This window comes from Cucumis melo, chromosome 4 (genome assembly GCF_025177605.1).
Source record: "Cucumis melo cultivar AY chromosome 4, USDA_Cmelo_AY_1.0, whole genome shotgun sequence".
Taxonomy (NCBI): Eukaryota; Viridiplantae; Streptophyta; class Magnoliopsida; order Cucurbitales; family Cucurbitaceae; genus Cucumis; species Cucumis melo.
Window position 1 is genome coordinate 13447299 of NC_066860.1, and position 22351 is coordinate 13469649.

At 31.6% G+C, this 22351-nt stretch overlaps 1 protein-coding gene across 1 annotated transcript; it reads left to right on the plus strand.

Annotated features, from left to right (window-relative positions):
* The first annotated feature begins 7207 nt into the window (after positions 1 to 7207).
* On the plus strand, positions 7208 to 13807 carry LOC103490062 (casein kinase 1-like protein 6). Its single transcript, XM_051084308.1, has 14 exons — positions 7208 to 8002; positions 8101 to 8141; positions 9127 to 9196; positions 9704 to 9852; positions 9948 to 10043; positions 10312 to 10382; positions 10541 to 10602; positions 10689 to 10752; positions 10826 to 10910; positions 11330 to 11456; positions 11693 to 11766; positions 11853 to 11916; positions 12056 to 12171; positions 13147 to 13807. Exons 1-14 carry the CDS (start codon positions 7927 to 7929, stop codon positions 13411 to 13413), a joined length of 1362 nt encoding a protein of 453 aa, XP_050940265.1. The 5' UTR covers positions 7208 to 7926; the 3' UTR covers positions 13414 to 13807.
* Positions 13808 to 22351: the final 8544 nt, after the last annotated feature.

Consider the following 22351-nt stretch of genomic DNA (forward strand, 5'->3'; position numbering starts at 1 on the left):
TTGTTTTTGCTGTAACTGTTCTGCAATTGTTCTGCAATTGCTTAGAACTCAGAACACGAATCTAATTTTGATAACATGTGTATTGTAATTTATTGTTGGCATGACAAAGCGTTTTTGATTGAGAAATACCACTGAAAAAAGGCTCATGAAAAGAATCAGCCATACCAGTTCAAGATACGATGTTCTACTTCATTTTACATTGAAACAACCACGTTTAACTTTTAATATCTTATGGAATGAAGCTAATGTTCTTATAAAATTTTCATTGCTGTAGTGGAATCGATACATGGACAAGGACCACCGGGATTCCTATTATTTTAACTGGCCTGTTTACTTTCCTTAGGTTTTCTGATTATGTAAGAAAATTGTTGCGTGACTGCTTAGTTATTTTCTTCGTTTGGGTGGCAAAGGTAGATTACTATTACATCAATACTTGAAGGGTTATGAATGTATAGAATCATATTTCTTTTGCCTCGTTATTCGAACTGCATGTCGTGTGGTTATTCTCTACTGTAGTAATGATTTTGACAATGGAAGAATCATACCTAATACAGTTTCTTGTTATATGATAAAGAGCTGAAGGGGCATTATATAATTTACATCATATTGAAAGGGAACATAAAAATCGAAAGTCCTAAAACTAGGTGGTCAGATGTTCAAATGAGATTTTAACTTCCTCTTTCATGATCAATAGAAAATATAACGTACGCTTTGGCTTTGATCTATGTACATTTTCATCATTTTGCTGTGATATTATATTGTCATCTAGATCTTAGATTCTGATATCTTCTTGCTTATCTCTTACCATATACTTTATTGTAAACAATTCTATAGGATCGTTCTAAAATTCTTAGATCTGGTAGAAATCATCAAAACTATTAGTGCTCAGTCTCACATTTTGTAGGTGGGATGTACTTATTCCAAGATGAAACAAAATCCCAAATTTTCTCTTTTTTGGATTTCTTAGCAAAGCTCACGATTGCATTATGGATTACTTAGCAAACTTGATGAACCTTTTTTTTTATTTGCCCATGTATGTATCCATTTTCTTTAACCAATCTTATCTACCTTAATATATGAATTCATATTTGGCTAAGTATGTATTGAAAATGTTTTCAATGTTGTTTTTTATGTTATTTGCTTACTTGAGTAACTCGGTAACCAAATTGTAGGGATGTATGCGTAAACCAATTTGAAACACAATAACCTAAAGATATGATGAAATTACTTTGTGGAGATTAACCATAAATTTATGGAATGAACATCCTAATTAACAAGATTTAATAAAATCAATTTAAGACTTATATGTATTTCATGTACTGTATGGGAAAAAAGAGTAGTAAAAATCGTAGATTAAAGCTAAGTTTATTAAATAAAGATCAAAGTTAACTAGATTTAGAGAAAATAGATTAAGAAAAATGTGTATTCCAGATACCTTGTATATGTGGCAAAAAAGAATAGTGAAAAACCAAGATCCAAGCTAAATTTATGAAGTGAACATTCTAATTAACAAAATTTAATAAAATCACTTAAAGAAAAATATGTATTTTATGTACCATATATTATATGCATGGAAAAAGAGAATAGTGAAAAAACTAAGTTTGAAGCTAATTTTATTAAATGAATATCATAATTAACAAGATTTAATAAAATGAATTTAAGAAAAATGTGTATTTTATGTACAATATCTACGTAAATAAAAGATAGTGAAAACCCCATATTATATAGTCTCCCTAAATACAACTCATAATAACACAGAGCACCCCAAATACAGACTATAATAGATTGCACCCCAAACAACCCAAACATAGACTATTATATTCCCCACACAGGCACAAATTTATTAAGGACTCCAAATAACTCAAACATAGACTATTATAATCCCCACACAAGCGCAGATTTATTAAGTGGTCAGCGGAGACACGTGTTGTAACGCCCCAAAATTTAAGGTAATTTATTTTTTATTATCTCAAGTTTAAATTTTTGAAATTATGGGTGTTATTTGATTGATTTATTTGATTTATGAAGATTGGATTTTATTAGTTATTAGTAAAATATCTAATTGTTGTAGTGTTTGGAGTTTGTGTTTTAATTGGTTGTATTTGAGAAAATTTGATTAATTATATATTTGATTGTATAATTAATTAAATTTTGAAGGTAAAATAATTATATTATGTGGATAATATAATTAGGTAGAGATATTTATTTTTGAAAGATAAAGATGATTGGTTTGGAGAAAGGGGGAAATTTGAGTTTAAAGAGGAGATTTGATCGGTTTTAAATGAAGTGAGAGAAGATTTGTTTGGTTTAATTGGGGAAAATAAGGAAAAATAATAATAATAACAATAGTTTATTATTTTTAATAGGTCTCTGGAACGTCAATCATCTCCTTCATTGAGAAACGAAAAGGAAACCCTAAAATTTTTCCCATCAACCCCTTGTCGCGCCGCCTCCATTTTTTTGACCAAGTCGCTACCGCGTTTCGTCTCTGCCGTCTGTAGCCGCCAGCGTCTCCGTCGCAAGTCGCCGCTCTTCTGTTATCATTAAGGTTCATCGCCCGCCAAAGTCAGCAACGCACTCCGTCGTCCGCAAGCATCATAATCATCTTCTTCGTTTGTCTTCTCCGTTGGATCGTCAGCAGGCGCAAACTCGGGTCGACCTGACAGTAGCCGCCCCAGCCGCGTGTGTGTGTGCGAGTTATGCCTCCAGTCGTCCGAGTCCCGCCTTCGTCCAAGTCGTGCCAGCTAGGCGCACCTTCTCTTGAGTCATGCACTTACCTTAGCGAGCCACCCACCGGTTTCTTCCCTCCAGTCGAGCCGTTTGAGCTGCCAAGCTTCTCTTAACCCTATTTTGACCCATTTTTGGTAAGCCTTGGTGTGTTTGATTTGGTTTTTTAGCATACCCAACTAAGGTTTATTTTTTACCCTAACTAAGTTAATTGTTAAATTGGTTAGATTTAACTAGAAATTGAGCGCGGAATTTGTCTAATTAAGTCTAAATTGAGTTCAGCCTCGATTTTTGGGTAAGTTAAATCAACTGGATTTTTGGATCCTTAATCGTCTGCGAGTTGAATTATTTAAACTTAGTTATTTACCCCTATCGTTTAGGATTTTTTCTTGGAAAGCGTGACCACGACTGTTAGGAAAATCTCGGTTTAACTAATCTCCAGGTAAGAGATTCTACTACTAGACTTTCGACTGAAATTAAGAGATTGCATGTGTGTATGGTTATGCATGGACGATAGCTAAATTTCATTACTCGATGTTATTTATGATGACTGACATTGTAATGATGATTGATGCTGATGACTGATGTTATGCTATGACTCATAGTATGTTAATGAGGACGATTGCGTTTTGTTTATGATTAAGATATTTGAATAAGTATGCTATGATTGTTATGTTATGCCATGTTTATGATAATGTTATGACACGTTACATGCTATGGATAGGGTGCACTGTTAGTTTTATCTATTAGAGTCGTACCCACATGGGTGTCCCTCGGGATCACCACCTTTTATGACTGTGTAATCCGACGGGATCACCAGTTCATTATGACATTGACATTGACATAGACATGATTATGAGTGATTCGATGGGGTCACTCACAGCCCGATCGTCTTAGTGTTTCCTTCGGGTACACTAAAGACCAGTTTGTCCTAGGTATTCCTTTAGGTTCACTAAGGCCAGATATGTTCCTACGGGACCACAAATTGCACGTGTTCGGGAACATGCCAGTTCAGGAGTACTACTTTTACAAGACTCTAATAGGAAGTTAACATACACCTAGCGGGACTAGTAGTGGGTCCTTTAGTGAGTATATTTTTTATACTCACTCTATCTTGTTTAATTTTACAGGCAGGGGTAGAGGTAAGAGCCGAGGAAAGCTGGCGAATGACAAGAAGTGACAGTGGCGAGCCATAGGGATCTCTTTTTGCTTCTGCTTCATGTTATTGGATTTGACGCATTATTTTATTTTATTTTATTTTATTTTATTTACTTATCTTTAAAACTAGATAGGGCCCGAGTTAGGAGTTGTTTTAATTTTATCTTTTAAAACATTTTTTATGACCTTAATAAGTATTTGAGGTTTTGTTTCCTTTTCATATTTTTTTTATTAAGAAATTTTATTAACTTTTTAATTAGTAATGACCTCAACTTAGTATAAGGAGTTGGGTCGTTACACGTGTTCTCCTCACATTACCAATTCTTTTATTTTAATATTAATTTTAAAGTGTCTGATTATAATATATAACAAATAATGTTTATTTTAAAATAAAGTATGGTCGTAGCATAGTCTCCATTTTATAACTATCAAGTCATGGGTTTAAATCTTGCGTTTTGCAATTAGTTTCACAAAATAGATTTTATTATAAATATAAATAATTTTCTTTAGAAAACTTTCGTAAATGAAACAAAATACCAAACTCTTTACGACTCGTGTAACAAAGCCCATAAAGTTAGCCATTTTTTATATATTTCAGGTTTGCCCTTCCATTATTCTTCTCTACTTCACGATGAAATTTTCTTCCTCTTGCGATTTCTTTCATCTTGCTCTTGCGGTTTCTTTCATCGTCTTTCTTCTTTCCTTTTTTTTTCTGTGATTTATTTTCATCATCTCTCTTATTTTTCAATTCTTTATTTACGTCGTTTAATTTGTCTTTCTTATTTTTCTCTCTTTTCTTCAATTTCTTTCCATCATCTTTCTACTTTTCCTCTTCTCTTTTTTCAATGCGATTTCTTTCCATCGTCTTTCTTCTTTTTTTTTTTACGTTGTTTACTAAATGACTGTGTAAAAAAACATAGCAAAATCTAAAAGATCGTATATAAGAATCCTGAAAAAAAATCATTTAGATTGGAGTAGCCAAATGTAAACAATCGTGTAAAAAAGTAAATGATCGTGTAAAAAAAAATTGTATATAAAAAATCTTGAAAAAAAATCATTTAGATTGGAGTAGCCAAATGTAAACGATCGTTTAAAAAAAAGTAAACGATCGTTTTTTTTAAAAAGTAAACGATCGTATAAAAAAAATAAAAGTTCGTGTATAAAGAATTTTGAAAAAAAATCATTTGGATTGGAGTAGTCAAATGTAAGCGATCGTGTAAAAAAAATAAATCATCGTTTAGAGAAATTTAAACGATCGTGTACCAAAAAAATTTAAAAAATCGTGTACCAAATTTTGGAAAAAAAAATCATTTAGATTTGGGTCCTCAAATCTAAACGATCGCGTAACCAAATTAAACGATTGTGTAAAAAAAAAAAGATTGTATGTAAAGAATCTTGAGGAAAATCATTTTAATTGGAGTAGTCAAATGTAAACGATCGTGTAAAAAAAGTAAATCATCTTTTAGAGAAATCTAAACGATCGTGTACCAAAAAAATTAAAAAATCGTGTACCAAATTTTTTTTTTAAAAAAATCATTTAGATTTGGGTCCCAAAATTGTGTAACCAAATTTAAACGTAAACAAATAAAACGATCGTATAACAAAATTAAACGATGGAATTGAAAAGATAAATTGTAGTCATATCTAAACGATCACGTACCAAACAATAACCAAATCTAAACGATCGCAACTATATTAGAGCGCGTTATTGACGGTGTGGTTGATGAGACATTTTTTGTATTTTACACAGTAAACCTCTGACTTTTTTCATTTTCGAAATTGTTTTATAGATCGTAAATTTTTTGTGGTTTTTTTTATACTTTTGAAAAGACCCCATTTTCTTTCCCTAAATATCAAAGTTATTTTATTCTAAATATCAATAATTTTTTTCTCAAATTTCTTCTTAAATTGTCACAAAATAGATTTTCCTTGCTCCAAGTGCCCCTCAATAACTAAGTCCACCTCCGAGATGCACAAAGAAGAAAAACGATGCATATAGTGAAAAAAAAAAAGAGAAAAAGAAGAAAGATGATATAAAGAAATCAGATTTAGGAAGTAAAAAAAGAAGAGGAAAAGAAGAAAGACGATTCATAGAGAAAAAAAAAATAACAGTAAAGGAAGAAAGATGATTCTTAGAGGAGAAGAAAGATCTCAAGACAAACCTGAAATATTTAAAAAATTGCTAACTTTACGAGCTCTGTTACACGAACCGTAAATATTTTAGTAGTTTGTTATATTTATGAAAGTTTTTCATATATATAAAAAAACCAACAAAATATATACATTGTATAAGATAATTTTAAAAATGGAAAAAACCCATAGACCTACACTGAAAAATACAAAAAATACCATAGTCAACGCGCAATTAATTGGATACACACGTGCATGTAATTGTCTTCTAAACGATCATGATACACGATCGTGTAGTTAATGATACACGGTCGTGTAGGTAGGATCAACACAATCATCTAGTTCTTCTAAATGATGGGAAAAGAGCTTCAAATCTAAACGACCGTTTTGTTATGGTAAACGATTGTTTAGATCATATTCACATGATCATGTAATTCTTTTAACAATGGAAAAAAAACTTTAAATCTAAACGATCGTGATGACCATGCTAAACGATTGTTTAGATCATTTCGATACGATCCTGTAATTTATTTTAAACGTTGAAAAATGACTTCAACTTTGAAACGATCGTGTTGACGATGGTAAACATACGTTTAAATCATGTCAAAGTGATATTTGAACAATATTGATATTCTTGAATATGAATATGAGGAAGATGAAGTTAATATTTAAATAAAGTTCAATATTCTTTTTAAACGATCTTGAATATTCGTGAGATTTAAATAAAAAAGTAAAACATTTAAAAGTAGAAAAAAGAAAATACAAAAAAGATGCTAAAAAAGTTTGGAAGAGAAGTGATGGATCACCGAAATATCAAGGGTAAATTTGGAATTTATGAAAATTTTCTACCAATTTTGTACACTTTTTTATTTTGTTACCATTTTTGGTATTTTATTGTATTTATGAAAATTAACCATTATTATATTATATTTAATTTAGTATTATATATATATATATATTTGATATACGTGTTTCCTTATTTTTAGGACAAATTTCAATATTTCTGATGTCGATCAAATTTAAAATTGCGCATCACAATTATTTTAAATGAATAAATAAAAACGAAAGCCAAAATTAGAGAAAATTGTATGTTTTCAAAAAGAAATAAGAAAAGTCAATCAACAAAACATACTTATGTTGTTTATTAGAACTTAAAAAGAAATAAAAAAACAAATATAAAAATAATAAACAATAAGAAGGCTTAGAGAGAGAAAGAGAGAAGAAGAAGGAAGAAGAAGAGAAAAAGAAAAAAGAGAAGAGAGAGAGAGAAATCCATCGGCCGCCTGACCTTCTTCTTCTTCTTCTTCTTCTTCTTCTTCTTCTTCTTCTTCTTCTTCTTCTTCGTATTCTTCCTCTGCCGTGTCTCTCATCGCCACCATTTTCTTCTTCAACATTGATTCTTTCTTCCCTTCAATTTTCCCTAAAATCCCATCTTCTTCCATTACCCTTCTCTCTATTCTTCATTCTTTTTCATCTTTCAATACAATTTTCCCCCCTTTAATATTCATTTCATTGGTCAATGTAGCTTCCTTTCCTTCAAACTAGGGTTTCAATTCACCATCTCCCTTCCGACTATGTAGTTACAACACGATCTTCTTCTTTTCACTACTATTTCCTTCCAAAAATCAACCTTTTTTCTTCTTTTTTTTCCTCCTCCTGTATTCTTCTGTCAGTATCATCGTCTATTCTAATCCGAAGGCTGACTTTCTTGTTCTTCATTTTCATTTCTTAACTGGCTCTCTGGGAATAACTCAAATTTCTCTTTAATCTCCCGGAGTCGTCGGCAGTGGAATTACCCTGCCGGAACCCAAAGAATCACACTTGTCTTTACCACGATTTGAGGCAAATCTGTGTTGGTGTTGTTGCATTTTAGCTTTTAGGTTCATTTTGATTTGATTAAAGAATTGGATCATGGACCATGTAATTGCGGGGAAGTTCAAGCTGGGAAGGAAGATTGGGAGTGGGTCTTTTGGAGAGCTCTATTTAGGTCTTTTTTTTTCTTTTCACAACATTTTCTCTTGTTTTTTATTTTCTTTGTTTTGCAACCGTGGTTTTGATTCGATTGTTTTCTTTATTGTGTTGCAGCTGTTAATGTGCAAACTGGAGAGGAGGTTGCTGTCAAACTAGTATGTGACCGTTCTTCAATGGAAGCATATTTGTGTTCTATTTTTTTTTTAATAATTTTGATTTCAACCAACTGTTTACTTTTCATTGTCAGTAGTTTCGCTTTGAATTTATGTTTACTCGTATCAAGGTAGATTCAAATGCTTTTTTCTTGTTGTTAAGGTCCTTTTGACCATCTACCTTTTTTTTTCCTAGTCTACTTCAATCAATTTTTAGTACACTACAGAATACTGGACTTGTGATAGAAACTTAGACGATCTTCTCTTCTGAAGATTTTCTCATTGCATACTTTGTCAAACAACGACTGATTTTCAAAAAAAAAAAAAAAAAAAAAAAAAAAAAAAAAAAAAGAAGAAGAAGAAGAAAGAAAAGAAAATTTTAGAAAGGAAGAACGAGAAGAGATCATTACTCTTGAACCAATTTGGAGGAGAAAGCTTGCATCAAGTGCTATTGATCTGATATCAAAGATATTTTAAAGCTGAATAAGACGTTTTTCTGATAAAGTGTATGGGTTATTTAGATGAGAGGACTAGAACAGGAAGGAGTTGGGAAGCTGGTGGTAAACAATATTCCATTTACCTTGATATGAGAGCAAAGAATGCGGTCTTAGCGTTTCTTGGTATTTTCTCTCCTGCTTAAGGCAGCAGTAAATTTTAGTTAATAGGTCAAATCATCATTTTTACTTAATTTATTCCCTTTTCCTATTGTTTCTTTCCCTCTTAATTCCATTGATTTTAGGAACTGGCTTTTTATGTTTTCTCACATGTTTCTGATTGTCTGATTATTGAATGAATAATTGCTGGTCCCTGGATGTGACATTTAATTCTTTTGTTGTTCATATCTTATGCTTTTAAGCAAAAGCATTCTCTTTTTACTGAAGCTTTCAAGTCCTGGTTCGATCATGTATAAATTTTGAGGAACAAATACAATAAAATAAAGAAATCAGTTCTTTTGTGAATTGTTTTGAGTCTAGTTGTTATTTTTCAGGAACCTGTGAAAACCAAGCACCCCCAGCTTCATTATGAGTCCAAATTGTATATGCTTCTTCAAGGAGGAAGTAAGTGTCTCTCCCTTTTTCTCTCTCTAATGATTAGATTCTATATTGACAGATGTGTAAATGTATTGGCTAAGTAATAGGGAGTTAAAGATATGCAATTTTTAGTTTGTGTCATTTAATGGTGGACGTAGAATGCCAGGGAACAGTTGGATGTTCTTGGTATGGTACTAGTACTGTAGTTCTCACGTTCATCTTTGGTCTTTATCCAGGTGACAATGACATATTACATTAGTTTGGGGCTCTAATCAAATAAAACCTCTTAGCCAAATATTAAATCCATTGATATTTAGGAAAGTTTCTCCGATAGGTTGACAAAGTTAGAACTTCTTGTTGGTAGACATTTCATTGTGATGTTTCTTTGTAGCCCGATGATGATAGAAATACAACTGCTCTTTACCTTGGCATTTCATTTATCTTCTAAGCTAAGCCTTGCATGTTACAAAATTTTGAACAAGGTCAACATTTTTTTTTTTTTGAACAATGTTATTAAATTCTATGTTGATGTAGCGGGAATCCCCCACCTGAAGTGGTTTGGAGTTGACAGTGATTACAACATCATGGTGATTGATCTTCTGGGGCCAAGTTTGGAGGATTTATTTAACTACTGTAATAGAAAGTTTACATTGAAAACTGTCCTGATGCTTGCAGATCAATTAGTAAGTGTGCAGGACTACTTTTGTATTGTATACATGAGCATTGGTTGGGTAGTTAAACTATAATTAACCCTCTCCCTATTTATTATAACATTCAGATTAACAGGGTTGAGTACATGCACTCAAGAGGTTTTCTCCATCGTGATATAAAGCCTGACAACTTCTTAATGGGACTTGGGCGGAAAGCCAATCAGGTAGTGTTTTTATGTAGTTCTGTATGGTTCTCTATGCCCTATCAAAGGGAGATTTTATTAGGTTCTAATATTTATTGATTCAGTTTATTGATGAAAATTCGGGATAATATACATTGCAATGATTTAAGGAGCGGAATTTATGTTGTTCCATTGTATTTAATATAGTTTTGATGAAGTATTTTTTTGTTATAGGTTTATAGCTTATGTAATAGCAATAACAGTTCATAGTTTTTTTTAACAAGTGTTTCATGTTATAATGCTGTTATAGGTATACATCATTGACTACGGCCTCGCAAAGAAGTACAGGGATCTTCAAACTCATAAGCATATACCGTACAGGTTGATACTGATGTTAACTGTAGAGCTGAGAAATTATGGTTCTGTTTGGGTCATGACAATATATGTATATATTTTTGTTTTAAATTGCTAATTCTGTGAACTTTTGGGTAATATCAATACACAAGAATCTTTACAGTTTTTTCACTTCACTTTTTCAGGGAGAACAAGAACCTTACTGGCACAGCTCGCTATGCTAGTGTCAACACTCACCTAGGAATTGGTGAGTAGTTGGAAGTGGATAAACTTCAAAACCTTGGTAAATGTCTCAGCATTTTTTTTTAAATGTTGTGTTTCTTTTATGGGCAGAGCAAAGCAGAAGGGATGATCTAGAGTCTCTTGGTTATGTGCTCATGTATTTCCTAAGAGGAAGGTTGGTCTACTGAACTCCTAAAGAATATTCCTTCATTCGATTAAGTATAATAACAATAAAATTTTTGTTTCAGCCTTCCCTGGCAGGGTCTGAAAGCAGGCACAAAGAAACAAAAGTATGATAAAATTAGTGAAAAAAAGATGTCCACTCCTATTGAGGTACCTCTAAAGAACCTAAACAAAAATGCATACTGCATACTGCATACTGCATACGTTCTCACATAAGTAATATTCAATTATGACGGTTTGATTAATTGTCAACAGTGACGGTTTGATTGATAAGTACTAAATTATGATTATTTTAGAATAATTACTAAGGAACCTCATGAAACTTCCATTAGATGGAGCAGAGTATCAACATGATGATGAGAAAACACAATTTACTAGTATACTACTAGAAGATTTATTTTATTCTTTGTTATTATTATTTTTATTATTTAATTTCAATTTTTATTCTGTTCATTGCAACTTGCAACCAGACACAAACTCACCATGATCGCGGAACTATTTCTCTTTATGGGCTATTTCTCTCTATCCATGCTACTGTTGATGTAATTCATTGTAATTATGTTTTATAGGTTCTTTGCAAATCACATCCACCTGAGTTCGTATCTTATTTCCATTACTGTCGATCACTGAGGTTTGAAGACAAACCAGATTATTCATATTTAAAGCGACTTTTTCGAGACCTATTCATACGAGAAGGTAATCCATCATTTTTTTATCTCAAACTTCTGACCTTTTATTCACGATATTTGTTTCTCTGTTTTTTTATGACCTAGTTTGGTGTTCATTCATTCATCTTAATTAACTGGTTTCTTATTGGAAAGAATTTGTTACTTGAAGGTGCTTTGTGGCTTTTTATCTCCTTTTTAGTTATCTATTATACTATTCAGAGTTGAATATGGATTTCTCAGTAGGATCTGAATATTTCCTTTTAGGCTATCAATTTGATTATGTCTTTGACTGGACTATACTGAAGTACCCACAGATTGGAGGCAGTTCAAGAGGACGAGTAAATACTTGCGACTTTTTTCTTTGGTATATTATTTTGTTTTGTCTACACAGATTTGTTATTTTGGTTTCCGGTTCCATTTGTAGCACTCAAGTGGGAAAGCTGCAGCTACTCCAGGACCATCTGCAGAAAGGCCAGAGAGAACTTCAGGTCTGCTTCCTTGAAGTATTTCCTATTTAGAGTTTTTGTTATTTTTTTTTTAAAAGGACTAAGAAAAATTTTCAGAAATATAGTTGCAGTTTAATTTTTGAACATATTACTTACTACTTGTTGGTATTATTTGTTGAAGTTGGGAAAGAGATCCGAGAAAGATTATCAGGTGCAGTTGAAGCATTTTCCAGGAGGAATATTTCCAGTTCCAGTCCACATGTTGATCATTCTAAACAAAAGACTTGTGAGGACGTGGTAAATCATTTTCATTGAATTTGAACTAAAATTGTGGAATGCATATTCCTTATCATTTAGATAACATATTGCTTTTATCCAAATCTAACCATTGAATCTTCTAGCTTGGATCAATTTACATTTTTATTTTATCCTTGGAAATTCCGTGCTACTTATAAGTTATTTTCCCAGTAGTCATATTCTTAAAGTCATTTATTGTTACAAGTTTGAATGGTACCTGACTTTATTGTTCACAAAGCAATTATGATGAAGATGAGACTGTCCTATGGGACGGGACGAGAGGAGAGGTTCCTTTTGGCACATATTCTTTCAATTTCAGAAGGGAAACTGAAAATTGAAGAGCAACCACGTGCATCATGTTTTTTCATATACATATATTGTATGTAGTGAAAGGGAGAAGAAAATTGGGTGAGAATGGGTAGTTTTCTTCAGCTTGGTTTACAGAAAGACTCTTGCATGTGAAGCTTGCTAATGAGAGCTAAGTAACTACCCATTTTCTTAAACTGTAGTTCTGTTTGGCTGGTTTTTCAAGTAGGGTCTTGCATTCTGAGGTTCTTGAGAAAAAACATAAAATTAGAACAAGATTAATTAAATGACGCACGGGAGTTCCCTGGTTGGAAATGCTGCCCTTTCATTTGATGGTTTATAGCATTCAGTTAGAAAATTGATGAAGTGTTTGCTTAATTTAGTTTTGCTTTGATAGGATGATTATTGTTGGATTTGTTTGACAACCAGTTTTTCAGCTGTTTCACGACTAGTTCGTTTAAATAAATATTCTGTAGCCTATCATTGTTGTTTCTCATTTTGTTCCCAAGAACCAAATTCCACTTAAATATTATTGCACTATTAGGAAGATTAGCTTTATAGTTGCAGTTGTGAATTTTGGAGGATACTTCATACAGGACCCTTTCTATCTTGATGAATGTGGTGTTATATTAACTTTCTCACTGAAGTAATTGTGACTTTTGTTTTCAGCATCCTGATACTGATCGAGGACGTGGTTCTTCTTCTCGATATGGAAGCTCCTCAAGAAGAGCTGTAATTACAAATAGCAAGGCAAGTTCTTCTGGTGATCACTTTGAGGGTCGTCGACTAGTTGCAAGAACTGGGCGCCCTTCTACCACCACTCATAGACTTCATTCCTCTTATGAGACAAAGCCAACCTCATTTGTTAGAACATCAACAAGAGGCGGCCGTGATGATCCTCTCCGGAGCTTTGAACTTCTATCAATCAGGAAGTGAAAACTAATAACAAGAAGGTTTTTCTCATTAGGGTACTTGGCATACGCATCAGAGGGATAAAGCCCTCAGCATCTGCGATTATTTGCATCTTGATTCTCTCTTGTACATGGGACATCCCCCAAGCCGACCGCAAACAAACATTACAGGTCAGTTGACACAATCTTGTATGACCCAAAAAAAAAAAAAAAGAAAGAAAAATAAAATCCAGGATTACCTTTGCATCTTTTCCCCTCATAAGCGTTTGCGGCCGTCATCTATGTTTATCGATGCCGCTCATGATGCAGAGATTCACACTAAACAATTCTACTTGTGTGACTCAAGTAGCTGTAATAATAACTGTATTTCCTTTCATGTTCTTCCTATTTTAAAGACCCATCCATCGGTCGTTTTTATAGTTTATTAGTGTGCTTTATAAATATTAAAAAAATCTGTGTTTTGCACCCACTTGGCTGGAAAACAAATACCTCAAAAAAAAATTCTCTCTTTTTCTTTTTTGTTTATTTTTATTTTTATTTATTTAATTTTATAGGGTTGGAAAAACCTATGTAATATTGGGAAACAGACGATTCTTGAGATTTTCAATTGAAAAATCCGCCATTGGTTTTCCATGATTGGGATTCCTATACCTTATCTTTAACTTAGATTTCATATTGTTTCTTTTAGATTCATTTAAAAAGAGTGCGACATTTTGAGAAATATTCAATATATTTGTATTCATTAATATGTTGTACCTTTCTAGTACTGTTTTGCGGGTGATTGTTATGGCTTGTATTCGTGGATAGAACTCAAACTTCAGAAGCAAAGTAGTTGATATTTTAGATTTGAATGTTGAAGTTGTTCATGTTATCTAAGTTTAAGGATTGCACATTTATATAATTTACCTTACCACCAAAGGGGATGGATTTATTTAGACTAAAAGAAATGAATGTATATTATAAATTTTACAGTTTGCTTGATGAAATTTCATGTGTTGCTAGAAGCTAAGGAATGTAGCATATTTATTACACATATGTAATCAAGATTTTGTATTAGGGATGATAAGAATGCTGAAAACTTGTGTTTTAGGATATTCATATGAAAGGCATCAACATTTGGTTTATCTGATTTGATTTGATTTGATTTGATTTATTATTATTATTATTATTATTATTATTATTATTATTATTATTATTATTATTATTATTGTCTTTAATAAATCATCCATATAATAATCAACCTCTTCATAAAATCAGCATCAAATTAATGGTTGTATGAAAAAGATGACACAGAATGCACATCGAAATATAGAGGCTGTTTGATGATGTTGAGTGGATTATATATTCAAGAAAGGAAATAAAGCTATTTTATTATATTCATTTACCTTATGAAAAAAAAAAACACTCACAAGTAATGTAGCAAAGAAAACAGGGGGAAGGTGAATGAATGAACTCAAACTAGCTCACTTTTTAATGTTTTTTTTTTTACCTTTCTCAAAAATTAAGTTTCTAAGTACAACCTTGGTTTCTTTATTTTGTTTCTACTCTTTAATTATATCTTTAAAATTAACTTTAAAAAATATTTCTTTTTATTGGAATTTAATTAAAATTTTAAATATTTTCATAAGGAAGAGACTGTTACGGGTACAATTTAAAACAAATAATTTTTAAAATCCAAATGATTATTAAATGAGACTTTAGTTCCGTAAGAACTCTAATAACTTTTGTAAAGACAAAAATTAAATATCACAAACAAATCCATAACAAAAGTCAAGGGATAACAAAATGCTCTTGAACTTTGTCATTTGTTTAAAGTAGTTCCTATTATTTGAAAAGTTACGGTACAAAAACATAAATTTATGAGATTTTATAATGTATAACCATTTTGGTATAAAATATTAAGTATATGTCAATTTATTAAATAATTTGCAAATATAGCAAATTTTTTATTTTTTTAAATATATTCCAATATTGCCCTTGTTTTAAAAAGGATATTGGCGCGACTTTCTCCTCCTCCATTTTCACCATCATTCCCCTACTGTGCGATTTTCTCCCTTCTCCGATATATTCTCCACGATTTTCTCCCTTCTTCATCTTTACCACCGTTTATGTGATTTTCTCCACGTTAAGAACACCTTCTTCCACCTCCAACCATACCTTCTTCTGCCTCCAACCACTCTTCTTGCGCCTCCAATCACACCTTATTCCGCCTCCAACCAGTCGTCATCTTATTGTCTATGATTTTCTCCTACTTTCGTTAAATCATCTGGTATGTAATCAGATATTTTTAAAGATTTTAGATTTGATCTTTCTTTTTAGTTGTTTCCTCTTATTTTAGTTTTTCTATTTGAATCTTTGTAATCTTTGATTTTAGTTGTTTCCTCTAATTTTAATAATTTTTCGGTTCGAATCTTTGTAGAATATTTTTTTTGTCGATTTCATGTTTTTAGATTAAAAGAATTGCATGTTCCTTTTATTATTATTCTTAAACATCGATGATATGACTTCATCTTCTTGTAGAATTACATGTCTATCATTTTCTATTAATGATAGTGATAGACTTGTATCCTAGTGTATCACTGATAGAAGTCTATCATTAATACACTATGATACAAGTCTATCGCTAATAGACACTTTGTCTTCTAGCACTAATACACTATTTTTTTTAATTCTGCAGTAATTTGGAATTATGATTAAGCTTCCAATAGTAGTGTTTTATAGTGGACAGTGGGATGATACAAATAGTTACTTAAATTACAAGACTACAGGTGTATTGGTTGATGAGATGATGTGTGTTTTGAAAATTTAGGAGTTTGATATTAAGAGAAGTTCGATTTGATGCATCTCCTTCTTCAATACAATTGTCAATCTTATTGGATTATGGTATCACTGATATTCAGACTGTGGTTCAAATTCAGGAAGATAAAGATGTTACTTGGTTTCTAAGTTTAGTTAAAGGGCAAATTACAAGACATCCATTAGTTGCCCATGCTATTGCTCATGTCTCTAATATGGATTTAGAATGATCTAGTGTTGTTGACAGTGGGATGGATAATTTGTTTTCTTTGCTGCCTTCTTCTTCCATTGATGATGGTTTTCAAATTCTTACGGATATTCATGTTAGTAGCTTGTCTTCTACATTCGATTTGAAAGAAAAAGATATGTTTGCTAGCAAGGAACTACTATCAAAGTCATTTTACTACATTGCTATAAAGAACAACTTTGAGTTCAAGACTATGAGATCAAATTCTAAATCTATTGAGTTTAAGTGCTCCCAAGATAATTGTCCATGGTATGTCCTTGCATCTCGTTACAAGGGTGGGGAATTATGGCGACTAAGGAAGTATATTGCTAATCACAATTGCTCCATAAATGTTATTCAAACTACTCATAAACAAGCATCTTCATCATTGATTAGTGATTGTATTGTAAAAGACTTTAGTTCTTTTGACCGTTCGACTCCAAATGATATTATGATTCACATGCGTACTAAACTAGTGTAAATGTTAGCTACTATAAAGCGTGGAGGGCAAAGGAACTTGTTATGAATTCTTTGAATGGTGAAGCAGAAGAATCTTATGCCTTGATTCCAAACTTTTTTATGAAACTAAAAGAAATTAACCCAAGTATGTTTTTATTCTTACAATTTATATATCATCAATCAAGCTTTTAATGATATGGTTTATCACTGATAGAACTTATCAGTGATAGGCCTTATAGTAAATGAGCATATCATCAGACGACTAGTGTTATGGTGGTTTACTATAGGGTCTATCAGTGATAAACCATATCAGTGACAGACCTATAGTAAAAGAATATGTTATTTGTTTTTGATGTATATGTAGATATATATATATTAGCATTTTTTATTTCAGGTTCATTCACTGCTTATGAAACTGATACAGAGGGACATTTTAAGTACTTTTTTATGGCTATTGGAGCATGCATTGAAGGATGGAAATATTGTAGGCCCAACATATCAGTTGACGGTACATTTTGAAAACTAAATATGGTGGAACTCTTTTGACAGCCTGAACAATTGATGGTAATAATCAAATTTTCCCATTGGCCTTTAGTACTGTAGATGTTGAAAATGATGCGTCCTGAAGATTTTTTTTTAGAATATAAAGAATAGTTTAGAGGATCGGGAAGATTTAGTTGTAATATCTGATCGACATTTAAGTATCCCAAAAAGTGTTCATAATGTTTTTCCAAATGCTGAATATTGCGTTTGTTTGCAACACCTTCTAAAAAGTTTGAAGTTGATATATAAGGACTCTATAATTGATAAGCTCTTTTTTAGATGTGGAAAAGCATATACAGTTGTTGATTTTGAGACAAATATGAGATGGATGGAGTCTATGTATCCTAGTATACGACACTATCTTAGTAAGGTTAGTTTTGAAAAGTGGGCTCGAGCATACTGTACAAGAAAAAGATATCAAATGATGACTACAAACATTTTAGAAAGCTTAAATGCAGTTCTAAAAGAATCTAGAGATTTGTCTGTTGCAACATTACTCGATTCTATCAGACAAATACTTCAAAATTAGTTTTATGATCGGAGAAAAGTTGCATGTTGTATGAGAACTGTTTTAACTAGTTGGGCTGAGGGAGAATTACGAATACAACATCAAAACTCAAGAAGCTTCACAGTAAGTTTTTGTGTTTCAATGTTTATTTATTTAATTAGAGGGTATTGTAACAAGACCTATCAATGATAGACTCTATCGCTGATAGATTCTTATTAGTGATTGTCTATATCAACGATAGATTCTATCAGTGATAAACCATATATGTTGACTAAGTTTTTTTTTCTTTTTCAGGTTAATGCTATTAATGATGTTGAATTTCAAGTGAGTGATGGAAGAAAACAATTTATTGTACGGTTAGATTGCAAATCATGTACCTGTCGCGTTTGGGATCTTGATGAAATTCCATGCGCCCACGCTCTTGCTGTTCTTCGTGGGCGTAATATGAATACTTACTCTTTTGTTTCCAAGTATTTTTTGTCAAGTACTTTGATTTCAACTTATACTGGATCAGTTCGTCCGGTTGGGAACCATGGTAATTAGAAGTCTATTGGGACGATCACAAAAACAAAGAATACTATCAATTGGCGAGAAGAAAGTCACTCAAGATGCAACCATTGTCATCGTGCTGGTCACAATCGTAGAAATTGCAAATTTCCACCATTTTTATAGTGACGTGATATTATGTTTTTTATAATAATCTTTTAGTTTTAGCATATAGAGCATTTATTTTGTGTATGTAGTAAATACTTTCTATTTGTTTGACTCAAACCGTTCAATAATAATCTACCTTTTTCTCAAGGCTATAAAAGTAAAAGTGACTTTATTGTAAAGTCTATCGCAGATAGTTTCTATCAATGATAGATTCTATTGTGTAGTTATCACCAATAGTTTCTACCAGTGATAGAAACCAATATACAATTGAAGGAACTAGAAGGGATAATTGATGAAAGGAATAGTTCAAACCTTTCAATAATAATCTACCTTTTTCTCAAGACTATATTGTAAAGTTGTAATATGAAGTTATCCACTATAAAGTCTATCATAGATAGTTTCTATCAATGATAGACTTTATTGTGTAGTCATCACCAATAGTTTCTATCAGTGATAGAAACCAATATACAACTGAAGGAACTAGAAGGGATAATTGATGAAAGGAATGGTTCAATATATACTAATCTCAATGCAAACAAAGACAAAAAACTTGTAATGTTTCGACTTGTAATCCAACATTTATCTTCATTAATATGGTAAAATCAACTAACAGCATATGAAGGTCCAATGTGAACTCTGTCACAAACATCCACAAAACAACTAATGCACTACAATATCTATCTACTCAATATTAAGACATTTGTACATTAAAACAATGTGAACTCTATCACAAATATCAACAAAACTACTGCACTACAATATCCATCTACTTATAATTGAGAGATTTGCAAATCAAAACTAGGTGCAAAATCCTTTATTCTAGAAGAATGTCTTGTTGATTTTGGAGAATCATTCTTCTTGTCTCTTGCATTCTTTTGCTCTTTCACATTCTCCAACACTTTCTTTGATGGTTCAGGTTGTCTCTTCGACCTAGTTTTTTTCAATATTCGTCGCTATTTCCATAATTTTCACTTTTGCCTTTTCTTGAACAACCTGAAAATATAATATTGAATTAGAGTTTATCTACATATATATATTAAGTCTATCATAAAACAACAAAATGTGATTATTATAATACCTTCACTTTGTTTGATGTGTCATGCACCATTTTTAACTTATTTTCACGATGATTATCATCTTCCTCGGTTTCCTCGTTATCTTCAATCTTTTGCAGGTATTAATATTAGTATTGCAATGAAAAGAATTATAGAAATGGTCAATATCCTATCATTGATAGACTTTTGAATCACAATTGAGATTTCAGAATAGACTATCATTGATAGAACCCTATCACTAAATGACTTAAATCATAGAAAGAACAGTCTATCATTGATACAATTCTACCATTGATAGACTTTTCACACACAAACATAATAGTCTTTTGGAAAAAAATAAAAGTAAAAGAACTAGAAGCTTTAATAATTTTACCTCTTTCTCTTTATCAACATCAGCATCAATCATTTCTAAACTTATTGATGGAGGAGGATTCTTTTCCAAAGGCTCTTGAGATTGTTTTTCACTTTCACATTTGTGCGAAAGTCTTTGATTTACCACTTCTGTCAGTGAAAGTAACAAACGAACAATCTCCTCTTGTCCCTTCTTCAAGCAATCTAAATCTTCTTTGTGCTGTTTTTTTAAATCTTTAATATCTTCATTAAAGAAGATATTCTTTCTGCCATATTTTTGTCCTTCATAGAACATGCTTCTTCATCCAATCTATCATTTTCTAATTCCAAAAAATATCTGAAGTACTCAAATTTCATTTCTTCTTCTAATGCAACAATGGGGACCACAGATAGCTAAAAAACAAAATATACAATCAGTGTTAAACAAAAAAGAACCTATCACTTATATGAATCTATAACTGATAAGGATCTATCACTGATAAGGATCTATCACTGATATGGATCTATCACTGATATGAATCTATCACTTAGTAACAACAAATTTAGAAAATACTAAAAAGGAAAACCAATGAAACTTACATTTTTTTTCCAAAAAGATGTTATCTTCAAGATCTTGCCAATCGAGTTGTTCATTGGATTCCCAATTTAATATTCTTGGACACCCTTTCCCTATTCTTGTCACATACCCGCTAGCAAGTCGAGGAAGTATTTCGTATGCCCAGTAAGCTAGAACCATAGGGAAGCCTTGTAGAAAGGCATACGCTTTAGATTCTGTTTCTGAGTTCTTAGACTTTCTTTTGGATTTCACCGCATTTTGAATGAATTGCTTTAACTTCTCTTTATCATCCAACATTTTTACATATTTTAAATTCATTATATTGTGATTTTGTCTAGGAATTAAAACATTGTACAAGAAGTAAAGGTTGGCTAATTTTATTAGCTCTTCTTCATTGGTGCAGGATTTACAGTGATAGTTAAAAGCAGTCTTCAATTCTTGTCTACTAATGGAAGTGTTATTTCTAAAAAATAATTGTTTAACCATAGACTCATTTTCTTCTGTTGCATCTAAAACATCTTCTATAAGATATTCACCACAATTTAATTATGTAATCAAACAAAAATCTCCCAGTCCAAACTCCATAATGTTACCTTCGATGTTGAAAAGAAGAACATTGTTGTTTGTTGAGACACATTGTTTTCTAATCAAGTTTGCTAATAGTTGTAAAGGTATTTTTGTCATTTTTAAATTTAACAAGTGTCCAAATAGTCCTTCTTTAAACAAGTCTAGACAACTAGGTGATAAACTTTTGATAATATGGTCAGAAGTTTGTAGATTACAGTACACTGTGATTCTCAAGGTTGACTTCCACATTTCTTTGGGAATAATTAATTGTTTTCCCTATTTAGAGCAAAATAATTGTTACAAATATGCAATCACTAGTAGAAAAAGGACCTACGATGACAGTTAAATGTTGTCATTAAAAGCTTTAGTGACAGTTCTTTGCAGTCATTGATGCGGCAGTCAAGGAAAGTATTTTATAACAGTTCTCCAAAACTGTCACGAAATGTGGTTTTCATGACATATAATAAATGTCACAAATTCAATATCTTATGACAGATTATAACTGTTATTATTTATTTTTTATGACAATTAATAACTATCATTGTTTATATTTTATGACATCGAATAACTGTCATTGTTTACATTTTATGACAGCGAATAACTATCATTGATAATATTGTATGACAGATATTAAATGTCATTATTTATCTTTTATGACACTTATTAGCTGTCATCATTTCAGTTTCCATGACATTAATTAACTGTCAATAAAACTTTTTCGTTGACAATTTTTTTTTTACATTTAAATGTCATAATTTTGTTTTTAGTCACTGTTTTTCTTGCACTATTTTTTATTGAATCTTGTTTTTCATGTTGCTTTGTCATTACACATACCATTACACGAACCAATACAATCACATATGGAAAGAAATGATGAACGCTTTAGTATAAAGAAACATACACTTTATAATAACGCTTTAAGTGTTGGTACATATATGGTTTGTTACGAACAAGCTATTTAAATAAGTATATTTAAACCAGAAATATTCCTACCAAACCTACAAAAATGCCTATACATCAACGAATTGCCGCAAATATGGCTTCGCTGCTCCAATGGTTTCTGGCAAAACCTAGTAAGAAAATAAAAGGAAACAAAATTGCTTCAACAACACAATACACATTCACTTCAACAACACAACACATACACACTTCAACAATAGTAACTTCTAAGCTTAGCAGTAAATTATTCTTTTCTATTAACTTCTAAGCTTGACAGTAAATTATTCTTTTCTATAATAGGTGTTGAAT

Bases quoted from the DNA above. Each gene is read 5' to 3' on its own strand.
- LOC103490062 (XM_051084308.1), top strand. From the start codon at position 7,927: ATGGACCATGTAATTGCGGGGAAGTTCAAGCTGGGAAGGAAGATTGGG. The intron at 11,917-12,055 runs GTCTGCTTCCTT...TATTTGTTGAAG, and splicing joins AAGGCCAGAGAGAACTTCAG to TTGGGAAAGAGATCCGAGAA. The intron at 12,172-13,146 runs GTAAATCATTTT...TTTTGTTTTCAG, and splicing joins AAAAGACTTGTGAGGACGTG to CATCCTGATACTGATCGAGG.